Source organism: Parasteatoda tepidariorum, chromosome 9 (assembly GCF_043381705.1).
Source record: "Parasteatoda tepidariorum isolate YZ-2023 chromosome 9, CAS_Ptep_4.0, whole genome shotgun sequence".
In the NCBI taxonomy this organism is placed as follows: domain Eukaryota; kingdom Metazoa; phylum Arthropoda; class Arachnida; order Araneae; family Theridiidae; genus Parasteatoda; species Parasteatoda tepidariorum.
Window position 1 is genome coordinate 4,655,646 of NC_092212.1, and position 21,785 is coordinate 4,677,430.

Below are 21,785 nucleotides of genomic sequence, written 5' to 3' on the forward strand. Positions count from 1 at the left end.
ACACTTCAATGTAAAAATCATTTTCCTAAAGTGCAAAAGTGTTGACTTTTTATAATAAAAATTAACTTGCAGATTTATTTCTTTACTAAGTGAAGCATTATCTTTCTAGTAGAAATTATCTCAGTCCCTTATAAAAAAACACTTAAAAAAAGGGAAATATATGTTTTTAAACATCTGAAAACAATTAATCGATGTTCAAAGTGTTAAGATAATAGAATAAACTTTGAAGAAATAACATTATTGAATGATGTGCGTTAAAAAATATCTATAAAACTTCTCTTGTAACATTTACTATGTTAACAGCTTGAAATAAAGAAAGTTAATACCTTGAAAAATAATAAATAACTTTAATGTAAACAGCGTTTTTTATCTTTTATAAACATGAAAACAAAAATAGACCAATGAAAGAATTTCTAATACTTGAGCTATTATATATATTTCAAAAAATATATATTATATATTATATGTTTTATATATATATATATAAATGAAATAATCAATACAAAATTGCAAAACTGAAAAATGTTGCCATCTTGGAATTTATGAGTGTAACGAAATGAGAGCATAGCTCCCAACTTCATGGGACCATCCATAAATGATATCCCACTTTCTCTCAATGTTATTGACTCCTATTTCTCTTTTGTCACCCTTATCACAAGTCACCGCTAAAATGCTTAAACTTATATGCCACACACGTTTAATGCAGAGTGCAGAATATTTCCTGAAAATAGGGAAATATTCTTTCTAGTGGTAGCAAAGGTTACATATTAATATTTAATAAACAAAGTTCAGTTCGCAACCATTGCAAATTATATTTTGCTCAAACCTCAAATTCCGAAAATTATGCACATATTTTAGATCGCATTTTAAATTACATTTTTAAACTTAATCTAAGTGTTTTAGTGAAATTTATTAGCGTGGTTTTAATAATAATTGGTAAAATGTATATTTTGATGTAAAAAAATATTTAGTTTGTTGATTTTAAATATTTTAAATAAAACTTAAGCGTGCAATGTCATACATCTTGTTAACCCGTTTCTCCCCTTTTGCCACAAACTGTCACTATTTCTAGAAAAAACCTGCCTTCCTAGCAAGGTATAATGTGTGAACGGCTCCTAACCATGTCAGTTTGAAATCCAAACAAAATCTTTCATCGAAATTTTTTTTTAACCTTATCATAATAGAATGTGGGTCAGAACTTACCTTCGCATTGGTCATTTGTATCAAATCTCTGACTTTTTCGACATCGGCATTGATAACCATATTCAGAATCGAAATCTTCGAAACAAAGTGCATTCTTTCCAGCGCAATCGTTATTACCTCCTGCTTCAGAACACATCAGTTTCCCTAATGGTTTAAATGAATTACATGAAATTAATTCTTTTAAGACATTTCCTGTTTTAGCTTTCATTTCTGTTTCATAAAGTGTTTTAATCAGGAAAATATAGCACGTAAATTATTCACAGCGACATTAGTATTATTTAAATTACTTCTTGCATAATACGTTATACTAATATGCAAATGTTACATGAATATTTAGGGGTAATCAACTACATAAAAACCTATTTGGGGTCGAAAAGAAGCATTCTTGATGTAGATTGCATTTACTAAAATATTTCTTGATTATAAAAACCAATTACATTTGAAGGTTTTTTGCAGTTAAAAAAGAGTCGCAAACTCTAAGAGTTTACAAGCCAAAATACACAATTTATATAATTACCACGTGACACCTAGAGGACAAATTAAATAGATTGGTTACTAAACATTACTGGGTAAGAGTTTTAGTAACTAAACTGGCAAATAATTTATGTTGCCGGTGGGGGGACTTTGAGAGCAAGTGTTGATGATTATACAAAGTGATATTTTTCTAAAAATAAAATCCTGTCAAATATGAAAATTAAAATTACATTTTGCGCCTCTTAACGCTAATTATTTTTTCGAAGAAAAATGTCCCTTTTTCTTCTTTTTAAGAAATAAAATTCCTACTGAACTTTAATTTCGGCAAAATAACTTAATTTTACAATTCAATGAAACGTATTTTTATAACATTACTAGCCGACTTTGGTGACAAGCTTAGAGATCTTTCAAATTTATCTTGTGCTACTAACTATAATCATAATCAAGCCAAATGCACAGCACAACTCTTTTTTTCTAACTATTTTACTTCTTCAACCCCTTTTCCAGTCCTTACCCCATAATTAGTTTTAAACAGAATATTAACCAAATTTTTTCACCGACTCGCTGTTGCCCATATGGAGGTACTTTGATTTCAATTTTAACTATTTTCAAGAGATGTCTGCGATATTGTCAATGTTCTTTATTAATTTTAGTTATAATTTAAAATCTGTATGGCAGTCATTAAATCATGCAAAGCCCGTAAGTATGAGTTCCAAGCGTCTCAGCACAATAAGCAACACAAGCATTGAAATTATTTCCATCTCTGGCATGAGATAAGATAGTAAACTTATCCCAAATCTCCCCTACATGCTGCGATACTTCCACAACACCCCTCTTGACCCATAGCTAGTGAATCGTTTCGTTATAATCCATCTTTCTATATATAATATAATATTATATATATACACTGCTGGACAATTGCTAAGGACGGATCACAAATTGCAATGTAGCATAACATTAAGCGAGACATGAGGCCTAGTAGGATAAAACATAGTTGCCACACTGTTCAGACATTAGAATAAAGAATATTCATTGTTCTAGAAAGTACAAAGGCTATGAAACATCTGAAAGAAAAAAATGTTCATTTAATGCTGCGTACGGAAAAATGGAACAATGCATCTAAATGTCAGCAGGTAACTTGAAGAAAGGTGTCAGTACGGGATATGTCTACCGTGGAGTGAGATGCAACATTCTACACGTCGTATCATACCTTGCACAACATTATCCAGCAGCTGTAGAGGCAATTTATCCCATTCCTCCGTCAGTGCACGGATGAGGGTGTTCTTGTTAGTCGGAGGATAGTTTCGACCAGCAAGTTGCCTCCCCAAAGCATCCCAAACATTTTCAATGGGGTTTAGATCTGGAGAACGTGATGGCCTTACGAGGCGTTGAATACCCCCGCTGTCTAGACAATCCTGAACAGCGAGTGTTCGATGACATGTTGCGTTGTCGTCCATAAAAACAAATTTATCACCGACAGCACCATGGAAAAGACGAACATGAGGAAGTAGAACTTCATCAATGTATCGTTGGCCCGTCATAGTTCCATTCGTAGCCACGTGTAGGCGCGTGCGGCCATTGATCATGATGTCGGCCTACACCATGACACTGCATGTCGGATATCGGTCCCTTTCCTGGATGTTTTCTGGACTATAACCAGTACCACTCTCGCGCCAGATCAGTTCGAGTCTACAATCCGATGACAGACTGAACCAACTCTCATCTGAGAATCGTACGCATGCCCAGTCCTGTTCAGTCCAATTGTGATGCTCACGACACCATTGCAAACGGGCAGTAAGGTGCTGTCTGGTCAATGGGACACACACAACAGGTCTGCGGGCGTATAGTCCTCCTCCCCTCAAACGTCTGGCAACAGTTTTTCGGAAGATCTGCTTTCCTGTGGCAGCAAGAAACTGATTTGCCACCTGCTGAGCTGGTGCGCCTGTTCCTTTTTGCTGATAGGACGATGTATCTGTCTTCTGCAGGCGTCATACTTCTAACACGATCTACCCCGTGCCGCCTACTATTTATTCCAGTAGTTTTAAATGATTTCCACGCCCGTGAAACAACGCTGCGAGCGATGTCGAACTCCCTGGCAACATCTGTTATTTTTCGCCCTTCTTAGATCTTTCCAATAATTCGGCCACGCTTAAAATCATCTAAGCGATATCAGGAAGACATGCCGAAAATTTCAAGTACGTCAACTAAATCTTTCCTGTAAAACTTTGACCTGTAACAACAACTCTCCACACGCGTCAGAACCTTTAAAGCTCTTATCAGCGCTATCACGTGATGGCCTTACGGGATATATATATATATCCCGTAAAGCTTGACCGGTTTGGCTCAAATTTTGTATTTTGCCATAAAAAATTACATGCCTTAAAATGATGCAAAAAATGGTATACCTTAAAATTCAAAATTTATTTGACCATTCTTAACACGGTGAATGCCATGGGATGAGCGGCACTGAGTTTGTTCGTAGTACCACGGGGGTCACCAGTGACCGGCAAAGCCAAGATCATTAGAAACACATAATTCGAGTAAATGTTTAATTTTTTTATATTATTATCGTTATTAAAATGGTTTGAAGAATTTAATGCAATGCAGAACACACAAAAATAGATTCATTTATTTACACAGAGTTGCCAACTTGCTCCGGACAGCGAATAAATATTTTCAAAAGGTAGTTTATTAATTGCGATTCTTGGTTTAATAAATTCAATTTAGTAGATTTTTATCCACCACTATTTCTAAACAATTTGTAGGCTTATACAGTTCACCAATTTTATCAGAAATGTCGTGCTAAACCCTTTAAAAAGTAGCAAAATCTGTCTTAAATTTACATGTTTACTTTGTAGTTATTTACCGTTTCGCCAGACGGGTAAGCCATGTAAAATTAGCTTGGCATTTAACATGTTAAAGGGGTTCAAACTTTGGAGCGCTTTCCTGACCAAACTGTTCGGACTATATTTCAAAGATTGCGGCTACACCCTATATTTATGGGGTCAGAAAGCCGAAAGGTATACAGAGATAACAAACATACTCCACCCAATCCTAAAATTATTCCTTATGGTATCAAAATTTATTAATTATTATTTCAGTTTAAGATATTTGTTTAAATAAATTGGATCCAAAGTTGCTTTTCTGTGGCTCTACTGATAAATAATTCTAATTTACGTATAAAATTCTACTTCCATTATGCAACGTGATGAGGCTATTAAAGTGCTTACACAAAAAACTTTGTGTATAAATGTGTTTTTTTTAAAAATAAAGTAGGGCAGCTAGCATCCTTGTGTACAAATTTAACGATTTATCTAATGCATGCCTGCCAATTACTATGTTTTTGCAAAATTTTTTATAGAGTGGTAGACATCTAAAAGATAAAGCTATCAGACCCATAGCTTGTGTATCGTATCCGTACAGTCCATCCATCCATCGACGTATATACATCTATATATCAATACATCTATCTATATACTTATCTATACATCATCTGCCTATATCTATGCACTTTTCGTCACTTAAAATATCATCTGCACCAATTAATTAGTTTATTTGAGGTCGCAAACCTCAAACCATTAAACCATCCTAGAATGTGAAGATCCAACCATTAGATCAAAAATTATTGAGGGTAATCTGTTTTTTATTTCGTGCTCTGTACATCGAAAAAGATCAGTTTTAGCATTATTGATATGTGCCTTACCGATTCCTCTTCAGTTACTCTCAAAGAATCACGATGTCTACTTACATTGGTTTCCATCTCATGTGACCGTACATGGTAATGCAGTTGAGGCCAGAAAGGGTTGTGAGTGAGTCATGACTACCAGATTCTCGCTCACTTTTCAAGAAACGCATATCTATGTAAAATTATGCTTAATTCATTGTGGTATGTGTGTCATTAGGTTTGAAAAATATGCTGAAAATTTTAAAAAAAAATGTTTTGATATGCATATTTTTGCATCTGTTTAACTGACACTAGAAAACATCTTTCGCGTGAATTTGGAATTATGGAGGGTATGTAAAGCTCAAAATTTTACGGTAACAATTCGAATTCGCAAAATTTGGAGTGAGTCAGGTGTTAAATTGACTAATGTTCAGTTATCTGTTGTTAGATAAGAAGGTTGTTACCTGTTTTGCACACATTCTTATATTTTGGATATATTTTCTAAATCCATACTTATATTCAATTCTTTCCTATAAATAGTTATATAAAGTTTCTCTATAAAGTTCTAACGTTCTATAAAGTTTTTCCTATAAATTACTCTTTGCAAAATTATTGACCTACGTTATTTAATTTCAATATATGATAGATAATATTTACACATTTAAATAATTTAAATTTCGAATTTGAAGTACAGCTATGAAAATTTAATTTAAAATAAAAATGTGTCACAGTTTTTTTTAAACCTAATATTTATCTCCATCTTACTTCGACATGTTATTCCATCATTGTGGTAAGCATACTTCCCATGACACTTGCATTTGAATCCCAGTTTAGCATCCACTATACATTGATCATCGGGACATAAACCAAGAGGCAAAGCTTCCGCTGTACATCGATCTATAAAAGAATATTGAAAATTGTTTTTCATAATTATAGACTAATTTTTTTTCAAATAAATTATAGTGTGACGGAAATGAATGGTAATTTTTTTTAATCTAATTTTAACCTTACCAACACACGTAAGTCCTTTTGCAGCATACGCAGGGGGGCAAAGGCAACTCTCAGATTCATTCACTTTTATACAGGCTCCTGCACCGCAATCCTTTTCGCATTTCTGTGATTCATCAGTGAGTTCTAAAATGAAGATAAGATAAATACACTCAAAATATACTTGAATACTAAATACGAACTAGATTATCGTATTCGCCACCTCGCTAAATGCGATAAAATCGCAAGGCTGGCGAATAAAGTTGTGTTTTGGTAAAAATATTGAGGAATGATTTTTTCCACTGGAAAGAATAATATATATTTGACTTAATGCTCAAAATTTCGTCAAAAAGAATTTTTCTAAACAAATCAGTATCTTTTATTTGATTATAGTAACATTCGGTTGATGCACTGCATAGCCAATTAAGTTTAGTTCCAAATAATATAAGCTTGAAACAAACTACCGTAAAATATTTTTCCATTTGAAAATAAAAATTATCAGAAAAATTTGTTAAGATTTGCATTTGACGAAGACTTTCGAAAATCGCCGAATACTTTTGATATTTGGCTAATTTATTGGCTAATAATTTCAGATTTAGCACGATTCCTGCATTTATCAATAATATAATCTAGATGCCCGAAATTAGGATGCTTCATGAAGAAATGCTTCAAAGAAATGCTTCATGAAATGCCTAGGAAAGAAATGCTTCATGAAGCTGGAAGAAATTTTAAAAGTTTAAATTCTAATTTCTTTTCAGGAATTCAATTAGTTTATGCCTATACGAAATATTCAACAATGTACCAGCCCCTGGATGATGGGGCTTTATCAAATTTATCTGTAGGAAATTATGAAACTTCGGAGCAAAGCTATAATAAGAGTTCAGTTATCACAGCAGAGCCGCGAAAGTCTTGTAAAAAAGCTCTTGAGCAATAGATTTAGAAGTGATGGCATTAGCTCCTTGATTTGAAGAAGCTGTTGCCTCTCTCTGAAGATTTTTACAAGTCTTTTGGATGGTTCGACAGTGCTCTTTTGCTGCCTTTTCTTTCAAGGTCACCCACTGCATCCACTGAAGCAGGCTGGGTATTCTGCGGTGACCGCAGGTGATTTCATCAAATGGCTTTGTACATGTGTTAGAAAAATGCGCCCCTGCACATTTCATGCAGGTAGGCTCTGGTGAAGAGCAGTTTCTTTGAGTGTGCACAGTTGAATTGGTCTTTTTAACTGATAGATATATTTCCTTTAGGAGCAAATTCAGTAAATTCAGTAGTACATTTCGGTAGATAGGAATTATTGAAATAATTTTTTTTTATTGAGTCTCTCATACTCCTTTTTTTTAATTTTCTTAGTAGTGGTCACCTTGTATAAGCTGCAACAATGAGTTAATTACAATATATTACTTTGAAAGAATTTTTATGAATTATTACTCTTTAGGAATAACATCGGTACACATCAGTTTTAGCTAGTACCAGATTTTTTTATATTTTCCGCCTTGAAGGCACCCTTGTTTCAATATAACATCAAAATCTGACGGGAAAAAATCAGATATTATCCTCTTCGCAAAACCTGGAAAGACAGCCTCCAACTCTGATAAATATAGGCCGATTAGACTCCTCCTAATGCTAAAAAAAATAAATGAAAAGATTATTCAACGCCAACTAAATGGTTACATTCATCAGCTCCCCAATCAACAGTACGGTGTCAGAAAAAATCTGTCAACCACTAAACATTCTCGAATTTATCAGTAAAGCAAAATATGAACATGAAACAGCCCTTATGCTCATGCTCGGCGTTGCCAAGGCTTTTCACCGAGTATGGCATAAGAGACTCATCGTAGCACTCATAACTCGTAGCACTCTCAATAGAACTCATTACTCTTATAAATTCCTGCAGTTCTAATAGAAGGCTCAGAATTAAAATTGATAGTATATTCTCCGATTACATCCCAGACTAAGTGCCACAAGGAAGCATCCTCGTGTCACTACTCTGCATATTATATACAGAAGATTTCCTTATTAATAATAACAATACAAATGAAATCACCGCTATGTATCTAGATAATACTGCTATCATTAGGAAATCGCTTAGCCATTTACAGGCTTTCACCCATATGCAAAAGAAGCTTTATGACATGGAAAAATGGGGTTCACAATGGAAGACTACATTACACCCAGAAAAATGTCAAATGATTATCTTTAATAATAAAAAGAAAGGTAAAATTATTCCAGACATCCTTCGCCACAATCAGAATATAAAAGCTACAAATGACATCTAGGTGTAACTATCACCTCAAATCTAAATTGGAAACAACATATTCATAGCTTTATTAAAAAAAGCGAACGGTGCATATTGGGCCCTAAACTCAATATTTAATTCGATATCATCTCAAGACTTAACGTGCAAACGTACTATTTATTTAATGGCCATTAGGCCAATTTCAATCTATGCATGCCCTGCCATCACCACCCTAAACGATAATTTAAAAAATAAACCTTCAATAGCAGAAGACAAAATCATAGGAAAACTAATAGGCACCCCCAAATGCATCAGCAATAACAGTATAAAAAAGGACCTGAAAATAAATGATAATTTTCATGAAGATGCACAAGATTGCACTACAAGCAACTTTAACTCCCTCCAAAACATAGTCCTAATTGAGGACAATAGTAGATTGAACCCTATTACTGCCTTTTTTCTCAGAAATGTGGCGTTGCCTTAACACACGAAGAACACTCAGTGCTAGCCCAACAACTGCTACACTCTAATTTTCACTACACACACAGTATCACATATCATTACACATAAACCTAGAATGGTTTTGGAACTTGTATATGATAAAAGTTAGAGTGGTGAGCAAACCCAGAAAACCAGTGGTTCTCAACCAGGATGCCTGGGTCACCACCGTAACAGAGCTCATGACTTTAAATATTCTCACTGATCATTTCCCCTTATAGTACATATCCATTTTATTTTAATTTTATTTTATTTCGATTTGTGTTGTAAATATGTATATAATTTATTTTACTTTGACCTTCATTAATTTTGATAGTTCATCTTACTGTACTATGTTAACCTTATCTTGTTTCGCTTATATTCTCGTTTTATGTATATTACAATTAATATTATGTATAATATCAAATATTATGACTGCTCATGTCACCAAACACCCTTGCGTCTTTGGTGTCCCTTTCCCTTCCACCATCTTTCCTCTCCACTTACTCCCCATCATCGATTTTATACTACCGAAGGATCGGTTAATACCTTCTCGTGGCAGCGCAAAAAGATTTATGTTATTTCCAACGTTTTAACGTTGCATCAAAATCTGCATACAATGTTAACGACAGAAACGTGTTGATTTGTGAATTTTAACGACGGCTTTTATGTTCATCAGCTTCATCCTTCTAACAATATTACCACAATATCTTTATTAGATATCTATAAATACTGCAGCTTTAACCTTAGTACCATTTGCACTAAATGCCGTACTTAATTAAGCCTCACCTGCGTAAATACTAGTTATGTAATTTATGAGAGCCACACCAATTTTTAAGTTGAAGCACATTTATTCCTTTAAATTAAACTATTACTTATTTTTATATTTTTTATTAAACAGTTAATGAGTTACCGACTGTGTCACTGGCTTTAATGTTACTGACTTTGCTAATAGATTTTATTGAAGTTAAACTATAATGAAAAACTAGAATAAATATAGAATAACAGATATGATCTAATAATAAGTTAAAGATATTTTGACTATTAAAAAAATGATCAAATATAACGAGCTGTAATGGCTTTATATTCTAAGTATATAACAATTTATTAGAATTACTTCTTGAACAAAATAATAATAAATTCAGGGGACATTACATACCACAAGTTTTCTTGTTAGACTGCAATGTATATCCAGGATAACATTCGCATGCCTCAGTGTCACTGTTGCAGACTTGCTCACATCCTAGTAATCCAGGAACAGAACACTTATTTACTGAAAAAAAAGAGAAAAAATATAAATATTAATAAAATACTTACTAACTTAAACAGTTATCTATGAAAAAAAATTTCAGAATAAGTCATATTTATTGTTAGATATCACATTTGTCAGTAATTCCTAACCTACCTTGCACCACCTTTCCATTAGTATATATACATATATATATATGGGTCTTTCTCACGAAAACTGACATTTTTCAGTTCATAAAATCCCAAAAAAGTAAAGTGAATAAAAAGNATATATATGTATATATATGTATATATATATATACATTTTTAAAGTTTAAAGTAAAAAACGATTACGCATCGCGTCCGCGTATCTTGTTAAGTGACGTCAGTTTAAGGTTGGCTCTCTCACTTATATGGTTACCCAAGTCAAAATTCTTGATGACCCCATCAGATTTTTGATGGTTTATGTTGGTTTCAGTGCGATTCATGATGGTGCAACATCATTTGATGGTCACCATCATCCAACATTTATCATTCTGTGCTCATGGTGTTTGGTATGCCGGCAAACCTCCATCATTCCATGATGGAAAGTGCTACTTTAATACTATGATGCTTAATCATCGAGACAATTTGATACCCATGAGCCAACAATCCATGTTGATCCCTTGATGTTCCATGATAGTTCCAACTATACATTTCCAAGATACTTTAATGGGATTTCTTGTTGGTGCAGCAAGAATATACCCTTAAAACCATTTGTTTTTTTATGTAGGCGAATCATAAATGATGCCGAATTCCCATATGATGGTGATGGGGCTCATTATCGTTCCAACGTTGGATTTCTATTAAACTAAGTTGGAAATTTCTGTTAGTTAAACATGAACAAACAATTAAGTCAAGTCGCTATTCTTTTATTGGAACATTAAAAATATCTCCAAACTCCTACATTGGGGAGATGGTTACGTATGTTTGTTACCATTAAAAATTTAATAGTTCATGATAGATTTATTGATGGCTACCATTGAGGTTATGCTGGTTCATCAATGAAAAACCATCAAAATTTTGACTTGAGTATACTATTTGGTTCATACCCATGTAGGTAAGTAATCCAGCCATTTGTGGAGTGCGTTCAATTATTGGGTATTTAAGTATGAGAAAAAGTGGGGGGGGGAATTAATTCCGCAGAAAGTCACGGTAGCTTGTTAAAGTTTATGAAGAAGGTGTAATGAATGATAGAAATTTTTCGTAAATGTCATAAGCTTTAAAATGAAGGGGAAAAAATGTTTATGACAACGAAAAATCTGGACAACCTATTGTTCTGGACGGGAAGAACTGGATCATCTGCTATACAGCAGTGACTTCACCCTATCAGACTTACATCTGTGTGCAACACTTAAGGAATTTCTCGGCGGAAAGCTCTTTGAAAATGATGAAATGTTGAAGGAACAGTCAGACTGCAAATTTCTTTGATGACGGGATCCAAAAGCTGGCGTCCGACATGTTCATGTTAATGGTGACTATAAGTCAATGTGATTCAATGTTAATGGTGACTATAATAAATAATGAATTATTGTTCATATTTTATTTTTGATTGAATTTACGGTTCATAAATACAGTTTCTTTTATTCCATTATAAAACGGACCTTTATAAAATGAAACTATTATAAAATGACCCTCGTATACTGCCGTGTAATTGAAAAAAATTTAAGTGCTTCAAAATAGAATGTCAAAAAACTGATAAAAAAATTTTTTTCAACTCTTTTTTGGTGTTGCAATATTTAGCCTATCATACGAAGATGCCAATATATACAAAGATGCCAATATATACCAGTATATGCCAAGTTTCATTTATTGCGCATAAGCTGCAAGTAAACAGAACTGATTAGATAAGTTCAAAATGAAGATAAATCAAAGTCAAATTATAGACAAATGAAAAAAGAGGGCAAATAAAAATTAAATTTTATTTAAAAAAACCGGAAAAAAAGATATAATCTTTTCATCAGCGCACACGATTATATCCGTAAAAATGAGTGCTTTCTGATATTGTATAAATATGGCCAATGCAAAATATATTAATACAATAGTGTGAGGAGCACTCAGAAAAAGTTTTACAAACATTACAACAAATAAAATAGAGCACAATAAGTACAAATAACACGTAAAAACAGAAAATAAAAAGAAAAAACAATATAAAACATGGACTATAAAGCGAGTAGCGAAATCAGATGTACTTACATGAACGGGAAAGTTTTCAAGAATGATTTAAAAATGTTTTCGCAACAAGATAGCCAGATTACAAAATATGAAAATAAAAGCGCAAATTGAGTGTAACTAGAGGGCTATAAAATGCCATTCTTACTGCACTGCTGAAGTGATTTGTTATTCTCTGCATTGATTTGTTAATTACCAAGTATGGGCCCGAAATGGATGTACGCAATGTAATATTATACTGGATAATTTAAAAAAGTTGACCATAAATAGTTTTAGAAAATAGATGTTTATTTAAGAAAAAATATAAAATAGAAAAGAGAAACATAAATTGCGTGTTTCGCAAATAATTTTAGCTACGGATTTGCCCGAAATGGATTTGCACATAGAAAAGTTATATAAATTATCAAAGAAAAAATTTTACTGGATAATTTTTACACGGATTTGCCCGAAATGGATTTGCACATGGAAAAATTATAAAAATTAACAGAGGAAATTTTTTAGCAAAGGAATTTTTAGTTAGTAATTTTGACCACGGATTTGCCCAAAATGAATTTGCACATGGAAAAATTATGCAATTTAACAAAGAAATTATTTAGTAAATAATTTTGGCAACGGATTTACCCGAAATGGATTTGCAAATGGGAAAATTGTATAAATTAGCAGAGAAAATGTTTAGTAAATATATCCACAAAAATGTATGATTAATTCAGTGATTTTATATNAATATATATATATATATATATATATTTATGTTGGCTTCAGTGCGATTCAGGATGGTCCAACATCATTTGATGGTCTCCATCTTCCAACTTTTTTCCTGCTGTGCTCATGGTGTTTGGCATGCCAGAAAACTTCCATCATTCCATGATGGAAAATGCTACTTTAATACTATAATGGTGAATCACCAAGAGAATTTGGTATCCATGAACCAACAATCCATGTTGATCCGTGATGCTCCATGATGGTTCCAACTGTACATTTTCAGGATGGTTTAATGGGAATTCTTGTTGGTTCAGCAGGAATATACCCACAAAACCATTTTTTTTATAACGCTGGCGAATCATAAATGATACCGAATTCCCATATGATGGTGATGGGGGCTCATGATCATTCGAACATTGGATTTCTAATAAACTATGATGGAAATTTCTGTTAGTTAGGCATGAACAAACCATCAAACCAAGTTGCTATTCTTTTATTGGACCATCGAAAATAAGTCCAAATTCCTACATTAGGGAGATGGTTACGTATGTTTGTTGCCATTAAAAATTTAATAGTTCATGATGGATTAATTGATGGTTACCATCCCGATTATGTGGGTTCATCAATGAAAAACCATCAAAATTTTGACTTGAGTATACTATTTGGTTCCTCGCCATGTCAGTAAATAATCCAGCCGATTGTGGAGTGCGTTCCATTAGCTTATGGCGAAGGTGTAATGAATGATGGAAATGTTCGTAAATAGCATACGCTTTTAAATGAAGGAAAAGGAAAAAAAACAAATGTTTATGACAATGAAAGATCTGGGCAACCTATTATTCTGAACGGGAAGAACTGGGTCATCTGCTATTCATTCCTGACTAAGCACTATCAGACTTACATCTGTGTGCAACACTTAAGGAATTTCTCGGCGGAAAGCTCTTTGAAAATGATGAAATGTTGAAGGAAACTGTTACTAACTGTTTTAACGGTCAGACTGCAAATTTCTTTGATGACGGGAACCAAAAGCTGGCGTCCGACTTGACTAATGATTCAATGATAATGGTGACTATGTTAAATAATGAATAAATGTAATTGTAAAAAATAGTTAAGTTCTTCAGTATAGAATGTCAAAAAACTGATAAAAAATTCCTTTTTTCATCACTTTTTTGTTGTTGCAATATTTAGCTTATCATACGAAGATGCCATATATATAAAAATCTTAATTTTGAATTATTTGTAGCTAACATTAATTCTTCTGTTGCAATGCAATATACGATAATATATATATACACATTGGTATCTATATATTACTGGTATCATTTCTTCAGTTTAAGAATTCCAATTTTATTCATACATTACCTTTTTGGCATGTTTTGCCATCAAATGTAAAACCTTGTTTGCAGATGCAATTCACTCGCCCGGGTTCATCTAAAACATCTTCACAAATTTCATTCTCTCCACAAGGGTTAAGATTTGATGGACAGAAGTCAGCTGTAACAATTTAAGTATAATTTACTTTTTAATCTGTTAAAAATATTGTGGTATTGATTTTTTTTTTCTTGAGGGCTTTTTTCTTTCCTAGATAAAGGTTGAAATAATATTTTTTTAAAATTGTATAGCTTTTTTTTTCTTGGAAAAGTGAGCTAGGAGATTACGAAGATAGTTATGAAGTTAATGTGTGTGAATAATTAAGAAAATTATTTTTTTTATTATGACAGAAAATCAAAATCAATAAAAAATTATATTTAGAGTACCCAGGATAGGAGGATGCTTCATGTAATAAATTTCGACAACACATATTGAAAATAAAAATGTAGTAAATAATGCAGTAAATGTAAAAAAAATTGTAGATAATGTAAAGTGGGTATTAATTTTTTATTTCGTAAAACATTAGTGTAGAGATGGAGTTGCTAAATAAAAGGCATGAAATAAACATTTTAAGTGCAAAAATAAATTTTAAATAATGATATGTATAAGAACAGGCCGTAAATCCTCCGTCTCTTGCCTGATTGTTGCAATGTTTTGAAACATTGTAATAATTTGTAAACATTGTTACAATGTTTTGAAACATCGGGTAAAATAACCACAATTTGTCACAAAGACACTGAAATTTCAGCTAACGTACTGAAAATGTTACAATGTTTTGTAACATGATATAAAATGAGCAACATTAACAACCAATTTCAGCTCAACATGGTGTAAAGTAACATAATTTTATCTCTAAAGCACTGAACTTTCAGCAAATACCTAGAGTATTAGTCTCCATGGGAACGGAGGACTGCCCACCCAATCGGAAGAAGAACACCCATGATTGTTGCTCCGACTGCCCACGTCGACAAGGAATCAAGGATCCACTGCAGTTAAGCTGCGTTATTTGTGCTATCCTTTTCTTTCCCAGCTGGAAACACCCCTGTATCTCAAAAGTGGTGATTGAATTAGGCTGCCATTTGAAGTTGGTTCTCCATCGAGCAAGGGGTCTTCGGCCCCCTTGCTAAGAATTTTTCTGGTATGGATTGAGAGTGTGTGCGAATTTTTTTCAGATCTTAGAGTGACGATCTTGGATCCTGTTGGATCTATTTCTGTATTTTATTTACCTCCTCCTTAGGAAGGTTTTATTTCATTAAATTATGAGAAGAATTTAATTTTAATTGTATATTTTTGATAATTTTACCTTGTTAATAAGAAGTAACGTGTGCCAGATTAATGTGACATTGTTATTAAAGAATAAATGTTGTAAGTATATTTGTGTTTCAGTCTCCTTTAACATTGTCTTAATGTTTCTATTTTTTTCCCTTTCAATCAGATATCTTTATTCAAAAAATATTTTTTTTTATTCTAGAGAATTTGATCAATGTGTTGTGCTAATGCCTATTCGATATGTACTTTAGTAATTCTTATTTCTCACGTGTTGTGGTAATATTACTTAATCTTATTATTAATAACATGAGCATTCTATCACGATTTCTAGCTTTAATGCAGTAATTAATGGTTTTTTTGCCACCAAGTGCAGTAATATAATTTTAAATTACAGATCTAATTTAAGGTACCATGTGATTCAGCACTGATTATTATCTCTACTATTTTAAATATAACCACGGCAGTTATTAAATTCAAATATTTAACAACCACTATTATATTATTATCAATTATTAATGCACCATGTAAAAAATATATTATATTAAATTTCTTATGTTAAGTATAAAAGATACTATATCAAAGTTAGTACTGAATAAATTAAAAAATAAGAAACAAATATTCAACGGGTGGTTTAAAAATACAGAAAGAGATCTTTTATGTGGGCTATATCGAAAATGAACAGTGTCAGAATTTAAGCCAATTCCTCGATACCTACACTTTAAAAAACTCGGTAAATCTCTGACCAGTATTTGGGGCAAAGTTTATCTTCATCCAAAAGTTTAGTTACTCATTATCCAAAGTTTCTCACTATCCAAAAGTCTGTAAACTGAACGATATTTGCTTACGACGCCATGTTTTTGTTACATTTCGGTCTCGATGTATCAGGATGACTAAATTGTGTTGTTTTAAGTATCAATTTATTTAGACAAGTAAATGTTTTATTGTATTAATTAAAGTTTATTTCTTTCATGATGCCTTTTTAAATTTGGTTGGTGGTATAAAATGGTTAGAGGTAGGTCATAAAATAACCTAAAATAAACCGTTCTATTTCGATAAATAGCAACCTTGGACTGCATTTGAGCTCTTTAAAAATACCTAATAATGGTGCAACCTTCCTCTGCTGCCCTCCTCCTTAGAAAAAAGGAAGAATGAAAATATGTATTGATTTCTGCCAAAACACCTGGCTTTGGTGCAACCTTCTATTGATGTTTAAAGCTTGTGAAAATACCAAATTAGGCAGCATTTTTTATTGCCATCAAATGAATACCAATATTTGGTAAAACGTGGCTCGGAATTTTTAACAGTGTATTGTTAATAACTCAATATTTTGGCTAGAGATTAAATTTCAAAATACTCGTTGAAACTAATGCAAAACTAATAAAGTTTATGCTAATATTTAATGTGGTAGAAGAGCGAAAGATTAAAAATAGATATTTATACTCAGTTGCCTTGAATAATAGTTAGTTGTAATAATTGCTGCTATAATTAGTTCTAATAAAAGTGGACATTGAAAAATAATTGCTGCATTTATATAAAAAGTTAACAGTTTCACTTATAGGAAAATGAAAAGAATAAAAATGTTTGCATTTACTCTTTATAAAATTGAATCAACATTGATTAAGTGATTTATTTTAAAGAGAATTGGGAATGATTTAATAAAATAAAAATTTATAAAATTGAAAAAAAAATTATAAAATTAAAAAAGAGCTTAAAATTGTATAATGACATAACAGAAACAGCATTTCTTCCGAATGAGTTAAAATACATTAAGCATGGAAAATTTATTTTATATTTACATTAAAACTGAACTTTTAACACTTCAGCTGATATGGCCTAAGAATCGGAAAGCTTTGTGGTCGAAAGTTCAAAAGAAACTTTAAGTTTAGTAAATGAGTCTTAAACAAGGATCCCACATTAGAGGGTTTAAAAATCCAGTTAGGACTGAAAATTCGCAACCACGAAGTAAGAGTTTTGATCCAAGGAAATGGATGAAAACAGATTTTTAATTATTGAAAACAATATAAACAATAAATTCAATATAAGAAACTACTAAAAAAAGTGCACATAAAAATAAAATATCTTCAGGCCTTCAAATTTTGTTGTTTTTAGGAAATTTTCCATCTAAGCATAGAATCTTCCAAATCGTACTCACGAATACAATCTTGTTTATCATTTCTCCTGAAATTCTCAATGCATACACAAGCCCCCATTTTGCATTCTTCAAAAGGCTTTGTGCATTTGATGTCCATAAATGGGCAGTTATCAATATCTGGAATAAAATTCAGAAGAATAAAATGAAAAACACGGTACTCAAAATTTGTTTTTGTATAATCCGGCATTTTTATTTCGATGGTCTCTTATTTTTCTTACGTGAATGTTTATTGGTCAATTAGAAATTTCAAAGAAATTTGTTCCATTAAATATCTAGGTGAGTTCAATAGTTAAAATATATGAATGTGATAAAAAGAAAAAATTAGAAACTATAATATTTCTGAGAAGATAGATAGATATAGATATCGATACTATGAGCATAGAAAGTTACCAGGATGCTTAAAAATATATTATACACTAGAAATAATTTTTATATCAAAATAAAATATAGAAATATATTATAAAAAAGGACTTTAACTGTAAAAAAATAAGTTATTTTAAATTCTATTATATATATTTCATGTAAAACTGTGCACAGTCAAACATATGTTAGCTAAATGAATTCTCAAATATTAAGAATGAATTTTTCGTACCTTTGCTAAATGATCTCTTCAGCAAAAAACATGCAACGCATTTTTAAGGGAACCGATAATTTAAAAAATTAAGTTTTTGTATTATGTTGCAATTATAACCGAGCAAAATGATTAGGTTTAAAATTCATCATAATGTAATCATGAACTAAATCTCGGTCACTAAAATCAACCCTTTGTAATCAAATGCCTTTAAAACGGTTAAAAAAAGCTATCACTAAAAGTTTACAAGACAAAACTCATTCGTTCCACTCATGTTGTAGAATATCTTGAGGCTATTATGTTGAAAAAAACAATAAAATTATTAGGTGCCTAAGGAAGCTAGTAGCCCCTTACCACCAGCTCCTACATCAGAAAACCTCCACACGGTTTTTATAAGTAGCCTGAGTAAAAGCTTAAAAAGTGAACCAGTTCTGCGCATGAACCCAAATTATGTTTTAAAAGTAATTGAGAGAAAATTATCACATTACTAACTAATCAAGTTTTTCAGAGTACCTATTGGAGGAAGGGCAGAGATGCCAAATGCTCCGGACACGCCAAAATAATTAAGAAAACGGTAAATAACTACAAGCAAATTTTGAAAATATTGGAATATTTTTGCTTGCTTTTTAAAGGGTCCATCATGGCTTGAGTACAATTAAGCGGTGAATTGTATAAGCCAACGAATTATTTAGAAATAGTGGTGGTTAAAAATCAACTAAATTGAATTTATTAAACCAGGAATCATAATAGATAAACTACCACTTTAAAATATATATTTGCTGTCCGGAGCAAGTTGGCATCTCTGGAAGGGATGTGCTGCGTTAACAATAAGTTATATCTCAGAATGAACAATAATTGAAAATCAAAAAATCAAGTCTGGGTTATACATAAAAATAAATCGCAAGTTGATACACAATAAAGGGAACAAATTGAAGATAAAGAAAAATTATTTACACTATTTACAGAATAAATTATCACATCAGACCAACCATCTACTACGCATTTTGCAAAATATTTTATAGAGCGGTAGACCTTTCAAAACCAAAACTTTCAAAGGTTTTGGCAATTTTGCCTACATTTTAAATGCCTTACCATGAAAGAAGTTGAACAAAGTGGTCTTGCTAATGAACGTTTAAGTCATTTAAATGTAGTGGTGCGGAAAATGAATTTAAATGAATGGAAATAATAGAATAAATATAAACATAGAATAAATTACTATAATAAATTCACACACTAGAATACATTTTTACAAAAAACGTAGAAAGTCAGCAGCCTGTATATTTGGGAGTTGAATATACCCAAATCAATCATATTTATTTAATTAAACAAAATTTTAGACATATATTTGTTACCACTTTCTTATTATTACTAGATTTCGAAATAAATGGCTCTTTCGTAAACTGGTTAACCTTAATAGTGGTCTGATCGGACTACCTCTTGATATTTTCAGTTATCGGATACATAGTCCTTAACCATTCAACCTGATCTTGATCTATGTAACGGTTCGATGAGATGAGTATTATGTTCAGTGGCCACTAAACGGGTAATAAAATTAATGATTACTAAGGGTAGGTAATTAACTGGTGACAGTGGCCTTTCAAGCGCAAAGGATAAAATAAAAACAATCTTTTAGGCGAGGAATATTTGATTTTTAAAGTCTTGGATCTTAGTTAAAAATGATTGCAGTCTTGTGTGTTTTTTGTAAGATTACTTCGTTATTTTAACGTGTTGGATTCTTGAACTTTATATATCTTATAAAAATATGCCAACTTGCTCCGGACTACGGATCAATGGATTCCAGCGGTAGACTTTTGATGTATGATTCTTGGTTTAATAATTTCAATTTATAGGGTTTTTATACTTCTTAATAATTCAAAGGCTTATGTGATATGCCACTTTGTATCAGTCAAGCCCGCAGCAACCACATTGCCTTCTAATCTCAACGAAGCCAAACAAAATGACAAATACTACACGATGAATGACACGATGAATACTACAGGCACCCATATCCAAAAGTAAGACATTCGGACTTCTCTCTTTGGTACTTGTATATTATTTAAATTTTTAATCGGACACTTTTCTTTGTATATATTATTCGTTTAATAGTTTACTTATATTTCTCGATTTCACATCTACGTTGCATATTGGCAAATAGTTTCGTTGAAGGGGCGAGTGCCACAAGGCAAGAACCTCGCTAATATTACTATTGTATTAAAATATTTTACAGTCCGTGTTGATTCTTTTAAAAATCTGCAAAACTAACCAAATTTTGCAGATTTTAGTTTCTGGTTTTCGACAGTTTTTAAAATATTTTGTCGATTTCGGAGCAGTTGCCGTCTGTGAATATACGTTTCTTTGAACAAAATTTTTGTTTCCTCCATAACGGATATCATTTAAAAAAAAAAAGAGAACTAAATGTATTTTTAACTCAAAAACTGCAATAATAAACCAAGTTAAATGTTGTTGGGATTGTTAACAGATCCTTACATTCACATTGCTTCTTTAAAAAATTGTAATATTGGTCTTTGGCGCAGTCACAATATCCGATTCTTGTTTTGAAATCAAATCGGCATTTTCCTGCTGGGCACTCAGATTTCCCAAATCCTTTGGAGCACCAGTAACTACCTCCGCAGTCTGGTCCACCAAATGGATAGTTGCAAATGCATCTTTCCTTTCCTTCCTCCTCCAGACAGACTCCAAAATGTTTGCAGTAGTTTTTCTTACATAGTTTGTACTCTGAAACGATGCAGAATTAATTATTTGAACAATTTTGTTATTAATGTCACTTGCAGATACAAGAAAGCCTGCTATGAGAATCCATAGCAATTTTAAGACAGTGGGTGCGTTTCTTGTGTTTCAGTGGTAACATCTATGGCCTATAATTCGACTTTAGCCACACACAAGTCACAGCCTGTTTTACCGGGAGAACAAATTCATACTCCATTCATTCATCCACAGATTGTTATTTTGACTTGATTTAGAGAATGATCAATCTCCAATTCAGTATATCCAGAGGAATTGATTTGTTATAGGAGCATGGAGGAATTTATGACCCCTACTGAATTAACGTGCACCGGTCACCGTTTAATACACAGGGATTCTTCGACCGACGATCTCATGAATACGAGATCAGCGTCCTTCCAACCTGGATATCCCGGCCCATACTTGTGTTTTATATTGCACAATAATTGCTGTTAATGTCTTTTATTGTTTTGTAATTAATATATAATTGATATATATATATATA

The 21,785-nt window shown here is 32.2% G+C and overlaps 1 protein-coding gene across 1 annotated transcript in view; it reads right to left on the minus strand.

Annotated features, from left to right (window-relative positions):
* The window catches only part of LOC107442534 (neurogenic locus notch homolog protein 1-like), a 79,535-nt gene that overhangs the window by 45,981 nt on the left and 11,769 nt on the right, over positions 1 to 21,785 (minus strand). The window contains exons 3-9 of the mRNA XM_043056112.2: positions 21,026 to 21,274; positions 17,968 to 18,084; positions 14,538 to 14,669; positions 10,198 to 10,311; positions 6,353 to 6,475; positions 6,107 to 6,238; positions 1,204 to 1,347 (exon numbers count right to left, since the gene is read on the minus strand). Of these exons, the coding sequence (XP_042912046.2) occupies positions 1,204 to 1,347; positions 6,107 to 6,238; positions 6,353 to 6,475; positions 10,198 to 10,311; positions 14,538 to 14,669; positions 17,968 to 18,084; positions 21,026 to 21,274 (1,011 nt within the window). The remainder of the gene's footprint in view (positions 1 to 1,203; positions 1,348 to 6,106; positions 6,239 to 6,352; positions 6,476 to 10,197; positions 10,312 to 14,537; positions 14,670 to 17,967; positions 18,085 to 21,025; positions 21,275 to 21,785) is intronic.